Genomic DNA, 23,742 nt, shown 5'->3' with positions numbered 1-23,742 from the left:
TTATTTGTAAGGCTCAGTGGCTTTTCAGCATATTTTGTTGGAAAAAATCTACTGGATATGTTTCTGCTACGTCCCAGCCTTGTTAGGATTTATGTAAATGAGGAGGTTGATAAGTATGTGAAAAATGCCGCTCTCAGTGGTATATAAATCATGTTTCCCACCTGGACATGAAATAACCAATATGATCATGTATTTTAAGGAAAGAGATGGTCTTCCACTCTCCTACCCAACAATAAGAAATATAAAAGGATACAAACTGGTATAAGTTATGGGTCATTTTCCTTCAACACAAGAGGAAAACAATTTTTCAAGTCGGCTAAGGGTTGGGCATACTTACTTATCCCATTGGTATATTTTAGAAGGTAACAGTGCTCCACTCTGTTTGCTGTGATGAGTTGCTATCAGCTCAGCATACTTTGGTGCACTGCTCTCAGTATAGTGACTGGTGACAGATCCAACCTTGATTAAAAATCTTCATCTGAAATTTTAGGAAATGATGTACAGGAAGACATTCACATACTAAACCAGTTTTTTTTAAAAGATAAAGGTTTTTACAAAAACATAATTAGTTTCATATTTCACTTGCCTGACTTATTTTCTAGATTATTTATTTTGAAACAAACACCCAGGCTTTCTTAATTCATTTTATATGTACTTAATTTTTTACCAATACTACTACTAGAGTGTCAATTGGGCTTCCAGAATGCTGTTTGAGAATACTGGTATAATGACCATACATGGACCTACTACTGCTTATCTTCCGGTACGTTTGGCGATTTCGTGGCTTTCTGCATTTTCTTCACACCTCATGAAGAGTTCTGTAAAGAAAGGATGACGGTATGAGGAATCAATTTCTGCTGAACAAGATTAAGAATTGTGCCAAAACTTAACAAGTGACGAAAGATCATGGTTTTTCTCAGTGGCAAGATATACCTTTATTTCCTGCTCTGTGGTATCAATCCCTTGGAGGTTTCTCATTAAAGTTTGTGCGAGAGTGATTATCCTGGTGGAACGAGCAGTATTCCTGGTAGGAAAAGGGAGGAATACCTGCTCTTTACAATGATAAAGGGAAAGCAGTTATATTTTTTTATGAGATCTGCTCTGACAGAAACTATTTGTCTAATGTTATGACTGAAAGTGTTTGAGTCAAAGGCAAAAAATTCACACTAAAAGCACCCACGGGAAAATGCTATAAGGAAAAATCTCAGAGAATGCAGTCATAAGAGAAGGCTGTAAAGCATTATATAAAGGCATAAGGGGAGAAATGAAAGAAGTAAGGCTAAGGAAAAAAAAGCAGAAGTAAAAGGATACATCTTTAAAGCAAATCTGTCCATGAAGGTCTCACAAAACCAGCAAATCTCTTACCGAAGGTGGAAACAGTAGGGATATTTACATTATTATTGAGAGAGACAAAATGTACAACCTCTCACATTCTTCCTCTCCTTGAATGACTCAGGAATGAATGCCTACATTTAGATTACAATTTACACATATTCAGACATGGAGATGATCTACATCTGTGACATCAACACAGTGACCAAACTTCAAGAGGATCAGTCTTCAGAGGGATGTAAATTTTAGATATCTGACTACCTGATCTAAACATTTCCTCTCCCCAGACACGATGATGTCATCAACGAGGAGACTTCATATAATTTAAATTTCTAGGTAGAACAATATGATAAGATAAGAACTAAGTATAGTATAGCACCATATACAGTATACCACTGCAGCAACTCCCAAGTAAAGTTGTCCAGACTCCAGTATCACAAAGACCCTGAGTTGAATGTCTTTTAACATTTCTTTCAGCGCTCTTCGAGCTAAGTTGTAATGCATCGGGGTCATGAGACTTCCATGTCCAATAATTTAGTTATATTATTTTCATAATGTTCAATCAAAAGAATCAAGACGAAACCGTGGTTAAGTTTCCCTTAGATTTACATAAAAACTGTGAGAGTGGAGTAACTAGAATTGCAAAATTATTCTTAAGTTGCTAAACAAAACCACTTTGTAACATTTCTAGTGTTACAGAGCTGGGAAAAAACACTGGGGTCTGACTTGAGTTAAATGTGGTGTGGAAACTGATACAAGGCAAAGTAAAAGAAATCTGACAGCTCGGCTGGAGGAGGCCAAAGGGATATCATAAAATCCTGTGGTACTTCGTAAAATGTGCCATACAAGGGATTAAGTGTCATGAAAACATGGCTACTGGCATTCACCACCGAGTCCATGATCCTAAAAATAAATAAGAACTTGTGTGCATTGATGTCACTGTAGATGTGTGCTCAATCCAATTGCATAAGTAAAATGCAAGGAATATTAGTTTGTGGACTTGCGTAAAGGCAATTCGCTGCCAGTAAGCAGAACAGGAAGGTTGCAATTGTTAATGGGAACTTTCAAGAACTCAAATGTAACAGGTTGCGCCTAGAGGAAGGGACTGATAAGTGTGAGGGCACCATGAAATAGCACCATTTATCACGCACGTTTGCTAGGTGTGGGTCGGTGCCAGGTGCGATCACTTCATGACAGTGCTGCTGAATATAAGAACTTATGAGAAAAAAAGAGGGGAAGCTTTGAGATCAGGGAGAGAGAGAGAGAGAGAGAGAGAGAGAGAGAGAGAGAGAGAGAGAGAGAGAGAGAGAGAGAGAGAGAGAGCGCTAACTTTCGAGGCGGATCACATGATAATCACGAAAACGAAACTATAAAAGCGATTTCTTGAAACTTATTTCCCCTTGCGGGTTTCGGAATAATTATTTATTAATCCATCACCTTGAGGCAAAGGCTATATGACTGGTCCTGACGTAATATATATATATATATATATATATATATATATATATATATATATATATATATATATATATATATATATATATATATATATATATATATATATATATATATATATATATATATATATAAAAGCATTTGTGAGTGTATGTATACGCATGTATTCAGTCAAATATGTACAAAATACACTTTAAAATTCTAAACGTTCATATATGTAACGCCCACAAAATTAAGTCCACAGTTTTATTCGTCATTGTAGGCCACCGATTATAAGTAGAAGTTATCTTATCGCTTTATCATGAATGACTTTTTTTTTCTTACGGTATTCGGTTCTGAAAAAGGAAGCTACAGGGAAATACACGAAGATTGCAAATGCTGCAATGGCAGACGTTTCGTAAACATGCATAACAAATCAACATGCAAACTGAAAAAACGCAAAGAAATTAACCTGAATCAGACCATCGGTAACTAGCTAAATTAGGTTAGGTCCTCGTCTTATCAGGATTAGGATAAAAAGCGAAATCTTATCAGTAGGGCGGACGAACGACAAAATCACCACTCAACCGTCAACTGTCGGTGGTGGAAGACAAACTTCGACCATTTTTCTAGAAACTCAAAAAAGTGTTCGTCTAGTGATGGAATTGCTGTGTGTAGGCCTAAGGAAATGCATTTATAAACAGCCGTGAATAAACTATACACAATCTATAACAGGAAGACTATTCACTGGATTTGCCTCTGCATAATAAATCTTGTAGAGACTGGTGAAAAGAAAAAAGGGAAGAAAAAAATATTATTCAAGACCGTGACTAGTAACAATCGTAATTACTGGTAGCGAGGACACATTTGAAGGTAAGAATGATTTTATGTAAGATTAACTGTGTAAGGTATGGTTGTCGTTGATGTCCATGTTGATCAAGATAAATTTAAGTTAAATAGTGATAAAAATGAATGGTCTCTACATACCGTAATGGCGAAAATCATATGTTCAGTACCTGATATTTATACAAACCTAGTTTCAAATACTTTAAACGTAACCTAAGAAGTAGCGCATAAACGTTAATATGGATTAATATGCGAGCAAAAAAGACTTGCATTCAACAAAACTCCTATTTTTTAGTCAAATGCAGCTTTTAAAACGCCACCTTGCTTCTGAGACCATACGACTTGCACTTCATAATTACGACTGATTGCATTATCGCTTAAGTAAAACTGTTACTCAATGTCTTGACGCCATTTTGGTACGCTTACCACTCGTGCTCGATCATTAAGCATTTAAGAATCATTCTGGTTTCGCACTTCAATCTTTCCTGAGAGCATTCTATGGCTATTACTTAATATTATGACACTACACGAGAGACCAGGATATTGGAATAGACCTGTACACGAAGACTCTCAAGATAAGGAGTCTAAGAACCAGTCAAGCGTAAAGGAGTCTCTCCTCCTATGTTTGGGAGATGACCACGAAATATTCCTGTTTAAAGAAATAATAAAAAAACTGTCGAAAGCGCAACACTGGGAGGAAAATTACTCTTAATCCATATTCTACCTAATATATATATAAAGTTAAGTATACCTTAGTTTAACCAGACCATATATATATATATATATATATATATATATATATATATATATATATATATATATAATATATATAATATATATATAATGTAAAACAGGAGAGTAGTTAGGCAATACACACACACATGTATGTATATAAAATATGCTCTGTCACGAAACTTATATTGAAATGATGACATACGAAAACCCTGATCCAGATCGAGAGAGAGAGAGAGAGAGAGAGAGAGAGAGAGAGAGAGAGAGAGAGAGAGAGAGAGAGAGAGAGATTTTACGATATAAAAATGTTTTCGTGTATATGTAAGTGCTTTGCCCATTTATTCTTCCATATACTGTACAAGTGGCTTAACACTAGAAAAAAAAAGGTCGATAAAAAAACTCGAAAAACAGAAAGAAAATTCTGAATGTGTGTTTTATAAAAGCCAACTCACTCCCCAAACTTCAACATTTCGTCTTCGTGAAAAGGGAAGGGGAGGGGAGGAACTTGCATCTAAGACCACAAATTCCTGTGATAAGACCTAAATCTCCACAAAGGTCGTCCGATAAGAGTCCCGACCACCTTTCTTTACGGTGTGTCACGGAGTCAGTGAATGACCATATTCACTGTGACGACGAATTGCTTAAACAAATAAACCCATTATGGTGTTTTAATGACAGGATGTTTCCTTTTTCCTTGACGTCTTCCCTTCACGAAATCAGCTGATGGCAAAACATGTATTCACGGTTATATTTTCTTTCCACTGACATTAATTAATTTTAACAAAATTTCATACGGTATGACAAATGTTAGCAGCGAAGTCCATCTGTATATTAACTTAATTTCCAAAACTATCATTGATACACCAAGAAAATTAATATGTAAACTTTGGCCTGAGGGCGTGAATTGTAGGGGTGCTACGTTCTCCACAATATTATTTAGGTCTTTTATTCTCAGTTGACAATTCGCTTTTTATTACAGGCTACTGGATGCTTTCAGTCGTACTTCTGAAAACGGCTCGATATGGCAGGTTTTATTACACCTAGTAAGAATCCTGATATGTAAGTTTTCAGATAACTTACTTCCCTTAATAAGCCTCCCCCCCAAACTCTCCCTCTGTCATACATAAATACACACATGCCCATATATAATATCTGAGTGGGTTTGTACGAGATGCCAATGTAAAGACGGTAGACAATAGGGAGGGGGGTGAAGAGTTTAGGGCCAAGAAAATTATTCACATGGTACGTCTAATGTTAGATGATTCAATATTGATAAGAAATAGTGAATAGATGCTTTAGAAACTAGCGAAGTTTGAGTGTTTCCAACACAGTTGCGAGTAAACGTGAGCAACAGTAAGGTTAGAGCGGGAAATGAAAGCCATGAATATGGTCTAGGAAAGAGAAGGCCTGTTCACAACTGACCCAAAATTCGACCAACTTCGCGCATGACGTCACGGGGCGAGTGGATGGGCTTATTTACCTGTCAGCCAGTCGAAGGAGGTAGAGCAGAAAGGAGGAGGAGGAGTAAATGCGATCGTGATTTGATAGTGTATTCACGTGTATTTGGTCATCGTCATTGTAGAACTATGACGAATATTTGTGCACTATGGATGTAACTCCAGTTCAGATCGAAATACTGACCTTACTTTTTCATAAATTTCCTATTAATGAAAAACTCCAAAAGAAACGGATTCATCTGCGCAACAGACAAATTTAATGCGGATTCTTCGAGGATTTGAAGTTCACATTTTAAATCAACTGATTATGCAAGGAACCTTATATATGAATTACTTGGAATCTCAATACCAAGACATCTTGTAAAATTACAGATTGATGCAATACCAACAATGCATCTGCCAGCATCAGAGGACAAGTTTAGAATTTGGCATTCTTTTGAAATGAAGTCGATGATTCCTAATGAATAAGTTTATATTGTTAATATATTACAATGCGACAAATATTTGCTACTAAATAGTTACTATGTTTTCTATTACCATTTATAACCGAATACTGCAAATGATTAGATGCCACGATTCCCCTATTTGGATTTTCGGTGGTGTGCAAGGACAGAGTACATGCAGTGGTATTCTATCCGAGTAAAGTTAACTGTCCATAATAAATCAGTTTATAGTTGACAATATTTACAGTATGACATATATTTGTCACTTAACATTTACTGTGCTTACTATTACCATTGATAATCAAATGTTTCACTTTAGAGTTTGGGTGGTGTACAGGGAAAGAGGAGATGTAAATAAGTTTTTCATATTAATTTTCTATACAATTAAACGTCTGAACATTACAGCTGATTTCCTATTAAGCTAACATTAAACGTCTGAACATTCCAGCTGATTTCCTGTAAAGCTAACAGTAAACATCTGAACATTCCAGCTGATTTCCTGTAAAGCTAACATTAAACATCTGAACATTCCAGCTGATTTCCTGTAAAGATAACATTAAACATCTGAACATTCCAGCTGATTTCCTGTAAAGCTAACAATCATCATCAATGTGGTTTGGGAAATTTTTCTGTTTTCAAACTTAGAAGATAATTGCTAGACTAGAACTTTGGGTCGGGGAATTAAAATACCAATATTCCATTTGGTGAATAAATTGTTGACCTAGATAATCTTTTTGCAATACCTGCGCACAGTTTCTTATTCCTTTGCCAAGTAAATAGCACAATTTAAGTTGACTATATGCCACCAATTATGGACTTTGGGTCAAGGAATTGAAAATTTCCTTTGGCGAATAGATGTTTCACCTAGTTAATCTTTTCATAGTACCTGAGCAGTATTTCGTCTGTTTCTCTGCCATTAAATATAACTGCAGTTGACCGGATGTCAAAATTTTTTAAACAGAGGTCAGGGAATTAAAATACCAAAGTTTCCTTTGGAGAATAAATGGTTGACCTACTTAATCTTTTTATAATACCTCGGCAATATTTCCACTGTTCTTTGCCCAGTAAATAATATAATTACAGTTGACCAGATACCACCAATTTATAAGACTAGGCCTAACAATACAGGTAATGATCAATTTTTTTCAGTTGAATGTAAGTCACCAGTTATAATTCTTTTTGTTTCTTTTGTACTAAATTTGTAAATATTATAGGAAATTACGTCTCTACCAGCCGGGAGTTGTTTCTTAATTATATTCTTTATGTTATTGTAAAGTTAAATATTCTATGAATGAAATAAATCTTTTATTGCCCTTCCATTACCTTAAAACAAACTATTGCATTTTGCTTAAACACATTTTTACAAAAGTTTGGGTAAATCCCGTTAAAATTAAAATCTTTTGGTTTATATACATTCCCTTCTGCGTTCTTCTCTACCCACCTCGCCGCTTGACGTAGGTGTAGCTCTGCCTACCTGGGCGTGAACAGACCTTCTCTCTCTTAGACCATGGCCATGAAGATGGAGCAGAGTATTATTTTGGATGGTGGAAGAATGGGAGAGGCTGCTCCGTATAGGTATTAGGGTATAAATATGGATGATTGTAGAATACGATAAGAGGCAAGTGAGCGAACACGTGAAGGAAAGAAGGAAGGTAGCAGGCAGTGTGCAAATGATTGGTCAGAGATTTGGAGCGTCTATGGAAGCCAGGGTGGGATTGTATGGAGAGATTATAGAGTTAACTCTACAAACTTGAGGTGGTAATGTAGAATGAGAATGAAGGAAAATGTAATGAAGCTATTGAGATGAGTGTGTTGTAAGAAATGGATTTTTTTTTTTTTAGGTGATTTGTTCTTGTGAATGGAATGGTGGAAGACAGGTTGGTGAAAAGTGAGTATAATCTGGAAATATCATGAGAGAGGGAGAACTAGGCATGAGCTGGATAGACGGCATGAAAGGGACATTGGAAAGGAATGGTCTTGCTACCTAAGAGGTCCAGGAGTATGTGCAAGAAGTTAATGTAGCTGCTGATGAGCTACATGTATGAAGCAGCTGAAGATAATTTATTTTCAAAGAAGTGAACTCCATATTAACATGTATCTATGGTTTCATATTTGGGAGTATATAAAAGTCACGGATGAACTGTCGACTCAACTTTGGGGGTAACTTTTGTGCAGGTAGGATGTGTTTGTGAAGTGCTCTGTGAAAAGTGCCTGACTTGTGCAATGTTCAAAGTGAATACGAAGAAGAGGAAGGAAAAAGAGAAAACAAATACTGTAGAAATTAAGTCAAGTAAAGGGAAGATCAAGCTATCACACAAACATTACCTCATAATTATCGGAGCAGCACGAAAAGATGGAACACTAAAGAAAATACTGGAGAAGGATGAGTCAACCCAAATCGAAAGAGTCAGCAACCTGCGGACATTGCTCTTGGGAAGTTGATGATGAAGGAACTTGCTGTGAAATGTGTGACACATGGTTTCATTATGAATGTTCAGGTATCGAGGTCAAATAGCCTACACACCCATCCTTCTTAGTGATAACATATTGTATATCTGTAATAACTGCAAGAGACCTGAACAAAGAACACAAAAAAACTCACTGAAGATGAACTTGAAGAAATAAAAGAAAACACAGAGATATTAACAAAGTTGATTCAGGATTCAGCTCAGAAAACTAGTGACGTAATGATCAATATAGATGAAATCCAAAACAAAATTGATAAATGCTGATAAAGATGTAAAGACCATGACAAACATGGACAAAACTTTAGCTGAATCACTAAAGACAAAAAAAGTGCTTCTGATCAAATCTACAAACGAAGAGAGAGCACAGCAGCAAATGAAGAGACAAATTATGAGTAAAATAACGGCGCCAGTTGAACAGGTTAAAACAACAGGAGATGGACACTTATTTGTAAGATTTCCAGACAGGAAAAACTTAGAAAAGGCGAAAACGGAGATTCAGAAAATCAGCAATTTATCAGTAAATGAGAAGGGTAAACTTAAACCAAAAATAAAAAGAGTCTATGTCCCGAAGGATAAAGATGACATTGTTGATAACATTGTAGAAAAAAATCCATGGATAGGTAACCTCATTTCTGAAAATGACGACCTGAAAATTGTAAAGGAAATGATAGCCAAAGATGACAAATATAAACACTATATCATCAGATGCACACCACAAATACGAAAGGCTATCTATGATAGAGGTGACAAATTGTGTACATTGTATAGCCACTGCAAAGTATACCACTGTTACAAGTCCTATCAATGCTATAAATGCCAGGAATTTGGTCACAGCGCAACAAATTGTAGAAATGACCAAGCTTGCCCTAGATGTGGTGAAAATCACAAATCAAATGAATGTGCTAGCAACATCTTCGAGTGTAAAAATTGTGTAAAGAGAGGCCCTAGTGATACTAAACAAAACATATGAAGGCAATAAGTGCACAGTATATAAGGAATATATGTGTCAAAGGTAAAAAAATAATACGGACCATGGCTTTGACTAATAATCTTCAATTTCAATTTAATACAGAAGAAAGCAAATCTAAAAAAGAACTAAAGACTCAACTATTCTGCAGGAGCTACGATACTGACGAAAGAACACTGAAAGACAATTATAAAATATAAGCAGCACCTTATTTTGAAAACGCACAAGGGCCCGCCAGAGGGGGAATTATCCCTGTGGAGGGCTGTACATAAAACCAAATAAAGTGAAACAAAGTGAACTACAATATATACACTGTATATAACTGGTGACTTGCCCATGGTGCGCAGCCTGTATATGGGGAGGGTTCTAGAGGAGCAGATGAAGGGAATAGCTGTTTCGTTGTATAAGGGGAAAAAGTGGGAGGGTGACTATCTCATATGGGCGTGGCATTTCTTTGCATTACTCTGAAGCTATACGAGTATAGTATGATTTCTAACGATAAAACATTAGACTGAATGACAATAGCAGTATGGGTTTATTGAAAAAAAAAAAAAAAAATAATATTGTGTGAGAAATTTGAAAGTGACATTAACAAGAGACAATCAACCAGATAAGCTACTATATAGTGTATATATGGGCCTGAATCAAGAAGTCTGCTTTTACAATTGCAGAGGTGCTACAAATAAGAATTACTTGAGAGGAGAGGTTGCATTAAGTCCCTATGACCAATGTGATTCTGGCGAATGGATTAGTAAATTATGGAATGTTTACGAAGCCTATGTATGCCTGAGATGCAGTTCTGACCAAGTTAACCTGAAATTTCTTAGGGTATGGAAATGATACGAAAGTGCTGTCAGGGAGAGAAAACCGGCAGTAAACATTCCAGTAAGAGGAAAACCGAGTTGCAAAAGAAATGAAGGTGGACGACTCGCAGAGGCATTCAGGAATAATTATGGATAGAGTTGAATGGTCTGGGGATAAAGACAAGAAGTGCCGCTGTTGGTTTTCACAAACTGCTAGAACGTAAGAGAAGTGTCTCTGACATTAACTCTCTAGGCAACATTATGTAAATAAAAATGTTAAAGATGTGGGTATTGAAATGATACAAGGCCATTTTATTAATATTATGAAATATGAGAGACCGAGCGTGCAAAAGGTCATATAAAAGGAAGTGGTAAAAACAGGTTTCAAAAACAGTCCTTGAACCGTTAGTTATGGAACAACGGAAAAGAGCCAATGAAATACCTTATTAGATTGACAGAGCGACCAAAATGTTATAAAGCAATCTGAAAATCTGTGAAACATCTGACCTGACAAAAAATCAAATAACAGAAGTGGCGTAAATACGAGACAAACGGCCGGATGTACTACTGATAAGGCTAATATCGTGAGCTTATAAGAGTTATCAAACCATGAAAATTACGTTTTCCTTGAAGAATGCCTTTATCTTCAATCCATATGATGGAGGAAGAAAGTCTTGATAATCTCCGTCTGTATTTTTCGCTCTTATGACGGTCCATTCAAGTGGAAGCTTTTGTTAAAGGTCAGGTAAAAACACATTTGGACAGGAACAAGTGTTAAATATTGGAACTGACAGTCATTATTGGTGATGGCTTTTTTTTTAATCTTATATGTTCTTTAACCTTCCAAAGGTATTCTTCATTCTTGGGCCAAATCCCTCACGAGATACTCAGATTTGTCCATGGTTGAAAATTGTACACAACAAACCACTGTTCTTGTGAAATGCTGTCTTTCATTGATTTGAAATAATCAAGTCAAAGCACAAGACATTCTGAAAAGCATTCCAGTTTCACTGTCAGCTGGAGTACATGTTTTCTTCTTTAGATATAAAACTAAAGCAAGTGCAAAGATATATTTCCGGGTAATGTCTCCACACCTACTGCTGTGGTTTACCCTGAGGGGGAACCCCATCTGTTTCCTCTGCATATAAAATTCTACCAAGCTTGTCTGTGATTAAGGGGCGGTGAAAGAAACATTTCATATCAAGAAATTACAAGCTCAAACCTCTCACTGTAATCTGTACTCTCGCTCATACTCCAATCATGAGTTCTTTCTTCAACTGTAATATCTGTGCACTCATGGTGTGGCTTGTGAATCATGAATCCTGCCCTATTATGCTTTGTAATCGGAAATTTCTGTTGGTTGTCATTAGTTTGTACCTTTCTGAACTCGACTATCTTCGTTCCTTCCTTGCCTTTGACCTGATTCTCTTACTCATTCGCAAGCCTGAAGTTCTATTTCGAGGACTAAAATACACGCCATGCAGCGTGGCTTCATTCCATCCCTTCTGATATTGACGATTAGCTCTGTCCTCCTCTGTCACTCTCGATGTAAGTGTCAATTACCATACGCCTAATGAGTTTTTGTGACCGTTTCACGGTAACATCTAATGTACTTGATCTTTTCTTCCCAGCCAATATTGTAATTATTTTCAAACAAAATGTTCTCCTATATGTTTTGGTTATCACTCTGTTACCTATATTTTTTCCTTCACACGTCCTCAGCTTTTTCTACCTGGTGAGTATTTTTATTAATACAAAGGTGGCGGCCTGACTAACCAATAGTTAAGAATTTATGAATTTTCTTGGAAAAAAAAAAGGCTTCATCATCTGTAACCTTGATTCGATGGCACTTCAACGTCTGAAACATACGTTGATTCCCGTTCTCTCTTAAAACTGACATTCCGGTGTACACCTTAGTTTGATCTTCCTGGCTCCTTGGGTAAATAATCCAGGAAGCAGGCAATTCAGTTTAGTGTGGCCTCGTTTCCTGCTGCCAATCATGCTAATTTAAGCACAAGTATCCTAGACTGCAGGCATACAAGTATAATCAAACATTGTGACTGCATTATCAAAATACTTTCTGGCCCCTTATCAACAAAATCGTCAGGAATGATAACCATAGTTCTTCTTGACCTCTCTGTTCTGGATGACTTTCTTACCTCAAACCCTATTCAAAGCTATTTCTGTATGTATCAGATAATTCCTGTTTCCCAAACCTCAATTCTAATGTTTTATAAAGCTTGCTGGTACTGTAGTTGCAGACTTTTTAAGCTCTTTTTCCCCCTCCCCCTTTGCAAGTGGTAAGTTCTTTGTGTTTAATTGCTCCCTTCATCAGCTCTTTTTCAAAGAATTGCACGCCAGTATAACCCCTATCGTTTATTTCATATATGCGTGGCCAATCTAAGTCACTACATTGCTGACTACGAATACGGGTCTGAGGCCACTGTATGGTACCTATTGAGCGGTGTTCTACTCACTGAAGCAAGCTCTCCTTATCAGTAAGCTAAGTGACCTTTTCCATATCTCTCTCGACTTCGGAATTCTTCGTCCTGTTATCTCAAATTCTTACATTATTCCTCATTCAGGAAGTGGGCCAGTCACCACCTCTTGTTAAATTTCATTCTTTTACCTTTCGCTCTTTTTTTTCTCTCTTTGGCTTGGGATCTACAAAGGTGGTAATTTGATTGCCGTTCCTTCAAACCTTCCACTGTAATCTGTATTCTCGCTCATACTCCAATCATGAGTTCTTTCTTCAATTGTAATATCTGTGCACTCATGGTGTGGCTTGTGAATCATGAATCCTGCCCTATTATGCTTTATAATCGGAAATTTCTTTTAGTTGTCATTAGTTTGTACCTTTCTGAACTCTGCTATCTTCGTTCCTTCCTTGCCTTTGACCTGATTCTCTTGATCATTCACAAGCCAAAAGTTCTATTTCGAGGACTAAAATACACGTCAAGCAGCGTGGCTTCATTCCATCCCTTCTGATATTGACGATTAGCTAGTTTTCGTAACCGTTTAACGATAATATCTAATGTACTTGAACTTTTCTTCCCAGCCAAACTTGTGATTATTTTCAAACAAAATTTTCATGCTTCCTATCAATTTCAGAGCAGACATTCCCGGCGATAACTTTTATCACGTTTCCTAATTACCAATGAACACAATCTAATATTTCCTCCGGGTATGGGACGAAACAATGAAAAGACGCGATAACTTTGTGAACATCTCTAACAAATATAAAAACACCAAGATATACAGTACATCTAAAAGGCATGAGAAATAAATAAGAAGGTTAAATTATATATAGAATATTTTCAAGGGAAATATAAAATATCTTTAAAGAGAAAAAAGTTAACGGAAACAATAAAAATAATAAAAAAAAACACCCCTACTCATTCTAAAACTTGTATTCCACACTTTCCTATAAAAAATAAGCCTACAAAATTTCATGTCAATTACACTGAAATAAATACACAACTAAAAACTACTTTCTTGGTAATATAAGTGTATAAAACATTTTACAGCTGCTCAACAGATAATCGGACAGAGGTTTTAGTGTTCCTAAATTGGTAGAGCGTGTAGAGGGAGTTATCCAACGATGAAGTAGACTGATAACACTAATTGCCAAACTGCAATACTTTACCCAATATACAGTACTGTACACAAAAATCATTATCTATTTCACAACAGCAAATTCTGGGAAAAAGACATGTATCGAAAAATAATTAAAATGTAAAATGATTTTTGTCGCACAAAAACAATGCCTCTCAAACTCCCAACCGCACTGATTATGGCTTATCACGAGATTGTCGGATAATAGGCCTCAGATAATTCAATATGGTGGAAGTACTGTATACCGCAATCTCTTTACAACGTAGCCGAGACTAAGTGTTATTCAAGTAAGCGATAACAAGACGAGTGATTAAAGTGTAATTAAGCCTACCTCTTTCATGTAGTTTGGTGGAGTAGCTAAGACCCTTGAAAGTTGTGCTGATTTCACTCGCAAACACCAGTTTTAGTCCAAGTTTGATTGACTCCTGAAGCCTGACCATTATGTGAACTGGTTGCCAAATACCGTATTTCTGGTCACTATGCCCATGCAAACTTTTGAATGTTAACTAATCAAGCACGTGGGTTACCTATGTTTTGTACATCTCAAAACATTCATCTTGTCAAATAATAACCTAAAGAGAGTTCACAGGTTGCAGGTTGTATGACGTAGGCACTTTCGAGATGGTGCCAGTTAACATGTATTTCGTTCAAAACCAGTCACCTGCCAGTAAAAGTTGCCCAAGCGAATGTATCCTTCTTTATCCAATTACAGTACTGTCATCTGAAATTATTATTTTACTCTAACAGCAGTTCTCGATATTGAAGGTTTATTGCTTTGTTCTCAGGTCTCCTTATTATATAATATGAAAAGCATACTACAAAATTTCACAAATTTCCTGATTCCCAAATATTTACCATATTCATGTTTCAACTTCCATACACATGGGGCTGGTACAAAACAAAGCGTTATTACAAGTGAACCTGGTGTTGAAATGAAAATTTAGTGAAATTAAGGTGTGCATACTGTACTTCAGTAAAAATGGCATCAATGAGACAAGTTAACTGTTTTACACCCAGCATTAAAAATGTAGTTCACACTTCGAATGGTGTATCAAGGATCATAAAATGTTTTACCATTTGAAAACTAAAATGTTTTACCATTTGAAAACCAAGTAAAAAAAAAAGGCAGAATTCCCTTAAAAATTACTTAATATATAGCTTGCAAGTAAAGTTGGTCCACTGACTTGGTAAATTTTTACTTTAAATGGCTACTGCATTCCAAAGTTACAAATATGATTTTCCTACGTTTTAATGCATTCTTTAAACATTTCCGAGGCTCATGTCATTAGCAAATGAGTAGTTATCTACTACAATTCAAGGGACCACAATGGGAAAGTGGGGTTCTTGGGTGGGGGAAAACAAAATGAGTGAAATACAAGGATGGATTTAACCAAACATAACTAACCTAACCTAGGGGTCAAGCCTTACCTGGCCAGGGGGTTCCTGGCTGCCCCACCTCACCTAATGTGGGGTACTATGTCTTCAACTAGCTGGAGGGGGCTTCACCACCCTAATTATATATTTAATAATTTACAGTGCCTCATTATGTATCTAATAATTTACAGTGCCTTAGGCTAGATATGAGACCCCATATCTACCCTAAGGCACTGTAAATTATTAAATATATAATTAGGGTTATTACCTAACCTAACCTAAACTACCCTAAGGTGCCAGGTTTTCACTTGGCCTACCGTTAACATGCCTAAGGTTAGCAGGTCTTTAGCTTGTGTGTGATGTCAACTGACATACCTGCAATGAACTTTATCAGAGGTTAATAGGCTAAGTACATGAGAATGTTAGAATACATAAAGAACAAAGAAAAAGCCCCAGCAGGTAACAATATCCAGGAATAAATATTGCAGTAAAAGTACATTTGCAATAGATTTTAACACATTTTCATATTAAGCATATTAGGAAAATTTAAAAGCAAGGCATAAAAACTCCACTTTTGAGTTATCGTATTAGAGTTAAATACCATATTCAGCACATAACTAGTAAGCGAAAAGTAGTTTATCACAGCTTGAAACGATGTTTCTTTAATCGATATTGCAAAAAAGTGACCAATTTGTTGTACTAGCCAAATTAGGGCTATTTAAGATGTCCTAGTAGCCACCTGTGTTGTTTAATATGAATGAATTACCATCAGTTCACTACAGGAAAAGCTAGTTTCATGGAGTCTGGCTTAGGCTAATTAGGCCTTGTGAATTTAATGGGCTTAAAATGTAGCAAAATAAGAGTTAGGCTAGACATCTGTGACTATCAACACTAAAAGCCCAATTATTAATATATTACGATGAAGAACACCAGCGTAACTAAAAATATGTCACGGTTCGCAAAGATTTTAATTCCAAAACGGTAATTTTTCGGAAGACTCCAGCCAGCCATTTCAAAAGGGTCCAGCTAGCCATTTTTGCATGAAAAACCATTTTGGGTTTTACATACAAAAATAGCTAGGAAATTATAGGGCACTAAAAGAACCTAAAAATACAAATCTGATAACCTAGGGGTGTTTACTGGTTACAATTTTGCCGTATTGGCTATGGAGGGGGTGGGGGGCTGGTACTGTCACACCTTATAAGTCGTGATTTGATTAATTGTTTTTCTCTGTTATTTGGCATTTGTGAAGGTCATGTATTGAGACGAATTTTTTTTTATGTGTTTTACCGAAGCAAAATAAAAATTACAATGTAGGAAGCGGCTGGAGTAACCTCCAAGAGTTTATCGGAAAATAGACCTACTTTTCCTAGCATTCTGGCTTAGGCCTAAATATACATTAGCCTAAATCTGAATGTCCAGTGTCACATTCTTGGGAAACAGAAAATTCGAATCGTCAAAATCGCCCGGTAAATTCGTCGAATACCATTTACAGAGTTTTTTTGTTCAAAACTTGCGTCAGTTTAAGCACTCCTTTAGGGCCTGTTTTATTCTCGGTACTCTAGCCTATACTAAAGCGAGTGCTGCAACTTGCCTAACAGTCGCCTAGGGTAAGCAGTCACAGATTTTTAACCTTATGGGGAACGAAAATATGCGGATATTATGAGATTAATTTAAGTCCTTACCTTTGCTATGAAACAGAATTTTCAGTTTGCTATGCAAAAATCTCGTCAAATTATTGATAAGAGAAGAGGTCTTCTAATGCAAGTTGCCCGGACTCTATCTTTAGCCATCACGGATGATCACGGACTATCTGAAATTCTGAATGAGTTACTAATTAGGAAATATTAATGGCAATTAACTAAGTTTTGATGCAAATTCGGTTTGAAAAGTGTTAAATTGATGAAAACAGCTTTGATTACCTTCTGAATTTACACGTTACACTGTTAGGAATGAAAAAAAGCCCCTTGTTAACCAAAAAAATTTAACCAAAAGTACTGGGTGTAACGATGTAATAGGTGGAACGACTTTCGTTAATACTATCCGAAGTATCCGAAAAAATTCCACTTCTCATTTACAGGATATTGATATTATTGTTTAAAATAGAATTGGCTATTTTATAATAGCTATCATAAATTATTCTATCAAAATTGGACTGTAATTGCAACAATATCAATACTTTAATGACTTCATCACCGCTTTAAAAATCCGAAAGATGTATTACCCAGGGTACACATTGTTTCTCAACATTCTTCTTGCCGTGATGAACTATGAAGTTGAACTGACGTATCTTCACAAACAGAAACGGTTAAATGGATGAAGCATACATTTTCAAGTAAATAAGTTAATGAATGCTGTATTATTGCAAAACAAGCTTCACCCCAGTTATTAAGTTTTATGTCCCACTTATGTCAAGTGACAATGCTATGAAAACATAAATAAATTTTGAAATGACAAACATAAAATGTAAGTGATTCATTCTTTACTGCTAAATAAAAATATAACATTTGCAATAATGTAATAACTTTCGCGATAATGTAATTTGTTTTTGTGGATACGCATGATAGTTCCTACAGATTAGTGTAACACATGACGAATATATGCGTAATCTTATTTGTGTATTTGTATTTTATGAACTAGCTTGTACTGATCAGTCAATATACCGAATGAGTCAGTTCAAAACGATATCATTGGCATGCAAGTCAGTCTTTTATATGCGTTCCCTCCGTCTGGTAGTTTATACTCACGTCGCAGTGGACATAACATTCATTTATCATCCAGGGCGAATCCACGGTTCTCGGACAAATTGGACTTCAGGAGTTGGATTTACTACTTGGGTCATCCTGTAAGTGTGATCAATCTCTCTTCTCTAATCACTGACTAACATTCACTTGGAATTATTTGGGTGGAAATGATATAAACACACACGCTTAATCTAATGAACATTATTGTTTAAGATTATGCCTATAGTGTACATGTTAACAGACTCTCAAAACTGGTTCTAGGATTGGCAGAGAACTAATAACGACATCTTGCATTAAAAACTTGCAAGAAGAAGAAACTCACTCACTCACTCCGGTGGCTCGCGGTCCTAGAAGAAACTAAAGGGGAAAAAAAAAACTTGTATGAATCCCTTGTACAGTACATCTCTAATATAGACAATTTGTTTGAACAAAAGGTATTTAGGCTCTTGACATGAATATGCTAAACCATTTTTTATGCACAAAGGATTATATGATGGGAGTTCATATTCAATTTCATCATGATTTTACTCAAGTTCCCATTGCTTAAATGCAATCAGAGTTTCAAGTTTTTTCTTTTTTAGTTTAAACGTTTGAAAGGTATTTACATTCAGTCTCATTATAACGCTTACTCAAATGTCTATAAAAAGCAAAAAAAAAAAAAAAAAAAAAAAACAAGGCATCGTGAGGAAAAGTCATACAAGTTTTGTTAAGAATTACGGAACTTAACGAATTCTGACCCAGCAAGTTATGAAGTGTTGTTGCAAATATGCCAGGGGTTTGCTCGGTCGATCGCAAAAACCGTTCAAGTGTCGTTATGTAAATTGCATATAATCTAGCAGAAGAAATTTTTGTCAGGTTTAACCAGGTGCGAAGCGATTCCATATACCTACTTATTTAATTGTCATGCAACGATGAAGTTAGAATCTGAGATACATTTTCAGTTTTTGTCTCTCTACAAGACACCTCTCGAAAAAAAAAAATTTTCCTGTGTTGTTTGAACAATTTTTGATTTCTATATTTTTCTCCCCACAGGTTGCTGGTATAATTATCTCACTAACGGAACGCAATCATGCCGAAGAAACAGGTAAGTAACAAACAACAGAGTACTTTTTGTACTGTTTCTGTTTTCCCATAAAAGAAAACACCTTATTATTTTAAAAATTATAGCATAGTACGCCATCATATACATGAAAGTACACAATGACGATAAAAGCTGTCTAGATTTTTGTCTAAATCCAACCCCCTTTCAGAGGACTATCAGTCTGCTCAAAAGGTATTAAAATGATGCTTCTAAGAAATATTTCAGAGATAAACTAAGTAAGATAAGACTGTAAGTGGCAATACCGGAAGTTCCTGAACCCTGGGAGGTCCTTCCTCTGACAAAATAACCTGATTACCCACGTCATATGGTTTTACCTTCTGCGATGCTTTGTTCGAAATAAGTAGGAATTACTATGAAAAGTGTCTCCATTTGAAAGGACAATCAATGGACATTGATACCAGAAGATGTATTCTTTTAGTGTCTCTTTGTTTGCAAATCTACAGTACACAGTACTTATTCTTTAAGTATGTTTTTTCAGCTGAAAGTACGTTTGTTTTCTTTGACATTCGAATGGTAGCTTGGTTGTTGGTCTGACTCAATGCATTTCCTCGTCTTAGTTATGGATTCATATTGGATATCATACATTTAACTAGTGCACTTGTGTTCTGGTAATATTGATGCTAAAGATGGGCTTATGATTACTGAATTTCAGTAAGCAACTACTTTGGGGACACACACACGCTCTCTCTCTCTCTCTCTCTCTCTCTCTCTCTCTCTCTCTCTCTCTCTCTCTCTCTCTCTCTCTCTAACATCCAAACCCTGCTAAAGAAATTGTTCTCCATATAATGATTATGATTAATAAAAAAAGAACATCATTCCCACCAATGCAATCATCACCACACTCATTATTTAAGATTTTATGTTCTGTTTTTTAAACCGACTTTACAATAATAAAACTTCTGATGATTAAGGCGGATTTGCACGAAAGCAAAAGACGTAAGGTCAGTTTAGTGGGACAAGTTTATATATATATATATATATATATATATATATATATATATATATATATATATATATATATATAAATTGTGAATCGTAAAGCGACTGCCTTGCTAGATTGGAATATTGCCCTCAAATTCCCGGTTCTGAATCATGCATGATTCACTGTACCTTAAATTTGTTGATAATCGGTACCATGTGGCAATCTCCATTAATTTCCCATGATATCGGCCGTATTATGAAAAAATAATGTTTGGATTAGTCACCTATCATATTTCTTAATATGAATTGTTTGCATGGGACTAACTATATATATATATATATATATATATATATATATATATATATATATATATATATATATATATATATATATATATATGTATGTATATATATATACATACATATATATATATGTATATGTATATATGTATATATATATATATATATATATATATATATATATATATATATATATATATATATATATATATATATATAATTAGCAATTAAGTTGTAATAAATAAATGCGAATTCATGTTAAAGTGGATATCCGTCCAGATACATAATATCTAGCTACTCATATGTGATATCCAGCTGGATACATTTAATAACTTAGTTGATAACATTGTTAAACAATAAATGTTTACATATCCGAACTGGATGGTACAATCAGATTGATACCTTTGTTTATTGATTAGATATATTAAAAATCTAACTAGATTCCTCAACAAGTTTCGGCGACTCTTTTGGTACTCAAATAATGCAATGATTAAATTGATCCACCTGATGTCAAATCCATATCTTATCTTTCATATTCACCCAAATACCTATGAATGTGAAGCAGTTCCTGTTAAACTAAACGAGTATCTTTGATATACATTGATGTACTCTTAAATGTCAACTAACCGCCTTCAAATCTTCCCCATCTGCTAGCAAGAGATTTGCTTGTAGTGTTGTGGGGCCTTGGGCGGGGGGGTGGGGGGGGAGCTGTCTGAAGAATGGAAGTTGCTTTGACTTGTCAGTAAAGATCATGGCTGCCCTCAGTTTTCATCTTAAATGTCTTGAGATACGTTCACACTGGTATCTAGAACGCATTTCGAGACCTTTCGTCAACGCGCGATTGTGCTGTGCGCTATCTTCAAGTGTAGATTATTACGTCATCTTGAAGAATGCTGTGATGTCATAAGTTTCTCCGACGAATATTTGAGATTACAGAACATTTTCCACGTCGATTTTCCTTCACTTTGTCCTCTCAGCAAACGATTATGGAAGTTCCATGTGGTCACTTGGTTTATGTGCTATGGTTTTTTTTTTAAGAGGTACAGCTAACAAAGATGGAGGTTTTTTTTCGAGAAAGAGACACGGGGCATCCTTCAGGTAACAAAGCTACAGTTAGATTTTTTAAACAGGAGAAAAAGATACAAGAATAAAATCTGAAGGAAGCTATAAATCATCTTAACGATGGCGGGTTATGACAGCCAGAAATAAACGAATGCAGGGTGAGATACCTAAAGCAGTCAAGGGAATCTGCTGATTCCACAGTATAAATTTAAGGGAAGAGATGGTCTGACGAGTGTTACGAAACCCGAGATGAGGAGGGAGTAATAATTATAACTAATCATTCCGTAATGGGATGGGCATAACAGTGGGAGTATGCTTCCAGCGTGACGTAACTTTAACGGCAGCAATGATAAAAATGATAACAGATAGAACTGATAGTATTAACAATAATACAAATGATAAAAAGTTTTGATGACAGTGATACTATTGATTATGTTACCATGACAGTACAAGAAAACAGCATTTATAGAAGTGCGAAATAAAATAAGAAGAATGATAATAATTTTTAGGGTCATCACAACAGTTATAAATTTGTTAACCTCAGTGAAAAAGGCCAAGGCATTATTCTTACAAGGCGAAGGAATTAGAACTTGGTACTCTAACTGCAAAAGCGAAAAAACCTACGCTTTTGAGGAAATGGGTTGACTTTGACCTTCCTGCATACTGCATTCAGTCTAAATATGCTGTCTAGTGAGCCTCTGAAATGAGCTGTTTTACCTGGACAAGGGACATTAGTGTCAAACCAGGTCAGATAGGGAACTGGCAGTGGAATGAAAGCTATGGAATCCCTAGTTTCGCCTAAAGTCTATATTGAGGTCCAGGGAGAAGGCGCCTTGGAAGGGTAGGGGTCAGCGTTAAAGAACAGCCTCTCTTTTCAGTAAGTTCTGAGCCTGAGGTTTATGTGAGAACTTATTCTAGTCTTTGTAAAAGAAAATTGTGGGCTTTTGAAGGTTACACCTTATACCAAACCCCTCCCTCCTTATTTTGAATGCATTACCCTGATTATTGTCAAATAATTGGATGAAGACAAGTGTTAAAGTTGGCAATGGCTCAAGCACAAATGGTGACCCCTGTACTGTATCCCCTTTGCAGTCTAAGTGACGCAGTGCGTGCGGAGAATTTCTCTTAAATCCTTTCAGTAAGGTCATTTTAAAAAAGTTGCCAAAAAGGAAGGGAATCTGCCAGACTTGCAGCTTGGTCACCTCTTTATCAGTGAGAATTATTTTACCAATATTCCTGTTAAAAGAAATTATTATTATTATTATTATTATTATTATTATTATTATTATTATTATTATTATTATTATTATTATTATTATTATTATTATTATTATTATTCAGGAGATGAACCCTGTTCATATGGAACAAGTCCACAGCGGCCATTGACTTGAAATTCAAGCTTCCAAAGAATATGGTATTCATTCGAAAGAGGTAACAGAAGGTAAAAATGGGAAATACAGAAAGAGATCAATTATTAGAAAAATAGATAAATTAAATTAATAGATAAACAAAAATGTAAGTAAAACATTAAAATACAAGTTGAATTGTATCTGGTATCTATTGATGTCAGCTGCACTCTTTAGGAAAGTCCCAGGGATTAATATTACATCAAACTTTTTACGTACGTAGGCAGTAGCCTTCCTTGTGTCTTAACAAGCCTACTCGCTCTCGATCTAATGATCATCCTGCTTTTTTCATTTTTTTTTATTCTTGCTTCTCCCATTTTCCTTCACGATCACATCATTTTCCAAATCTAGTTACGATATATATATATATATATATTTTTTTTTCAGGTGAACGTGCGCATCACGACGATGGACGCAGAACTGGAGTTCTCCATCAAGCCCTCGACGACGGGAAAGATGCTCTTCGATCAGGTCGTCCGAACCATAGGCCTCCGAGAGGTCTGGTTCTTCGGCCTACAGTTCGTCGATAACAAAGGTTATACCACTTGGCTCGTCCTCACTAAGAAGGTGAGAAGAAGAAGAATGTCAAGTAAAATATAATAGGTTCTAACTTGTGTGCATTCATGACAGATGAATTTGTTTGCGGAGTAATTCCTTCTTCTAGTGAATGCACTGGAAGATGCGTAAATACTTACGGAATAAGGTTTAAGAAGATATCTGGCTAGATATAGATATC

At 35.7% G+C, this 23,742-nt stretch overlaps 1 protein-coding gene and 1 long non-coding RNA gene across 3 annotated transcripts in view; one reads left to right on the top strand and one right to left on the bottom strand.

Annotated features, from left to right (window-relative positions):
* Positions 1–338: 338 nt before the first annotated feature.
* LOC136839287 (uncharacterized) lies at positions 339–17,294 on the bottom strand. The gene is made up of 3 exons (XR_010853288.1): positions 17,157–17,294; positions 748–818; positions 339–478 (listed from the first exon to the last, which is right to left on the bottom strand). It is a non-coding gene; the product is annotated as an uncharacterized lncRNA (long non-coding RNA).
* The window catches only part of LOC136839286 (moesin/ezrin/radixin homolog 1-like), a 29,955-nt gene continuing 9,350 nt past the window's right edge, over positions 3,138–23,742 (top strand). The window contains exons 1-3 of one of the 2 annotated variants that reach the window (XM_067105098.1): positions 3,138–3,639; positions 19,248–19,299; positions 23,394–23,573. In XM_067105098.1, the coding sequence (XP_066961199.1) occupies positions 19,285–19,299; positions 23,394–23,573 (195 nt within the window). In that variant the 5' untranslated portion in view covers positions 3,138–3,639; positions 19,248–19,284. Of the gene's footprint in view, positions 3,640–18,175; positions 18,317–19,247; positions 19,300–23,393; positions 23,574–23,742 lie in introns of those variants that run through there. The other variant, XM_067105099.1, reaches the window with a different exon arrangement.

The sequence above is a fragment of the Macrobrachium rosenbergii genome, chromosome 6, assembly GCF_040412425.1.
Source record: "Macrobrachium rosenbergii isolate ZJJX-2024 chromosome 6, ASM4041242v1, whole genome shotgun sequence".
Classification (NCBI taxonomy): Eukaryota; Metazoa; Arthropoda; class Malacostraca; order Decapoda; family Palaemonidae; genus Macrobrachium; species Macrobrachium rosenbergii.
This window is presented reverse-complemented; position numbering and strand designations above follow the sequence as displayed.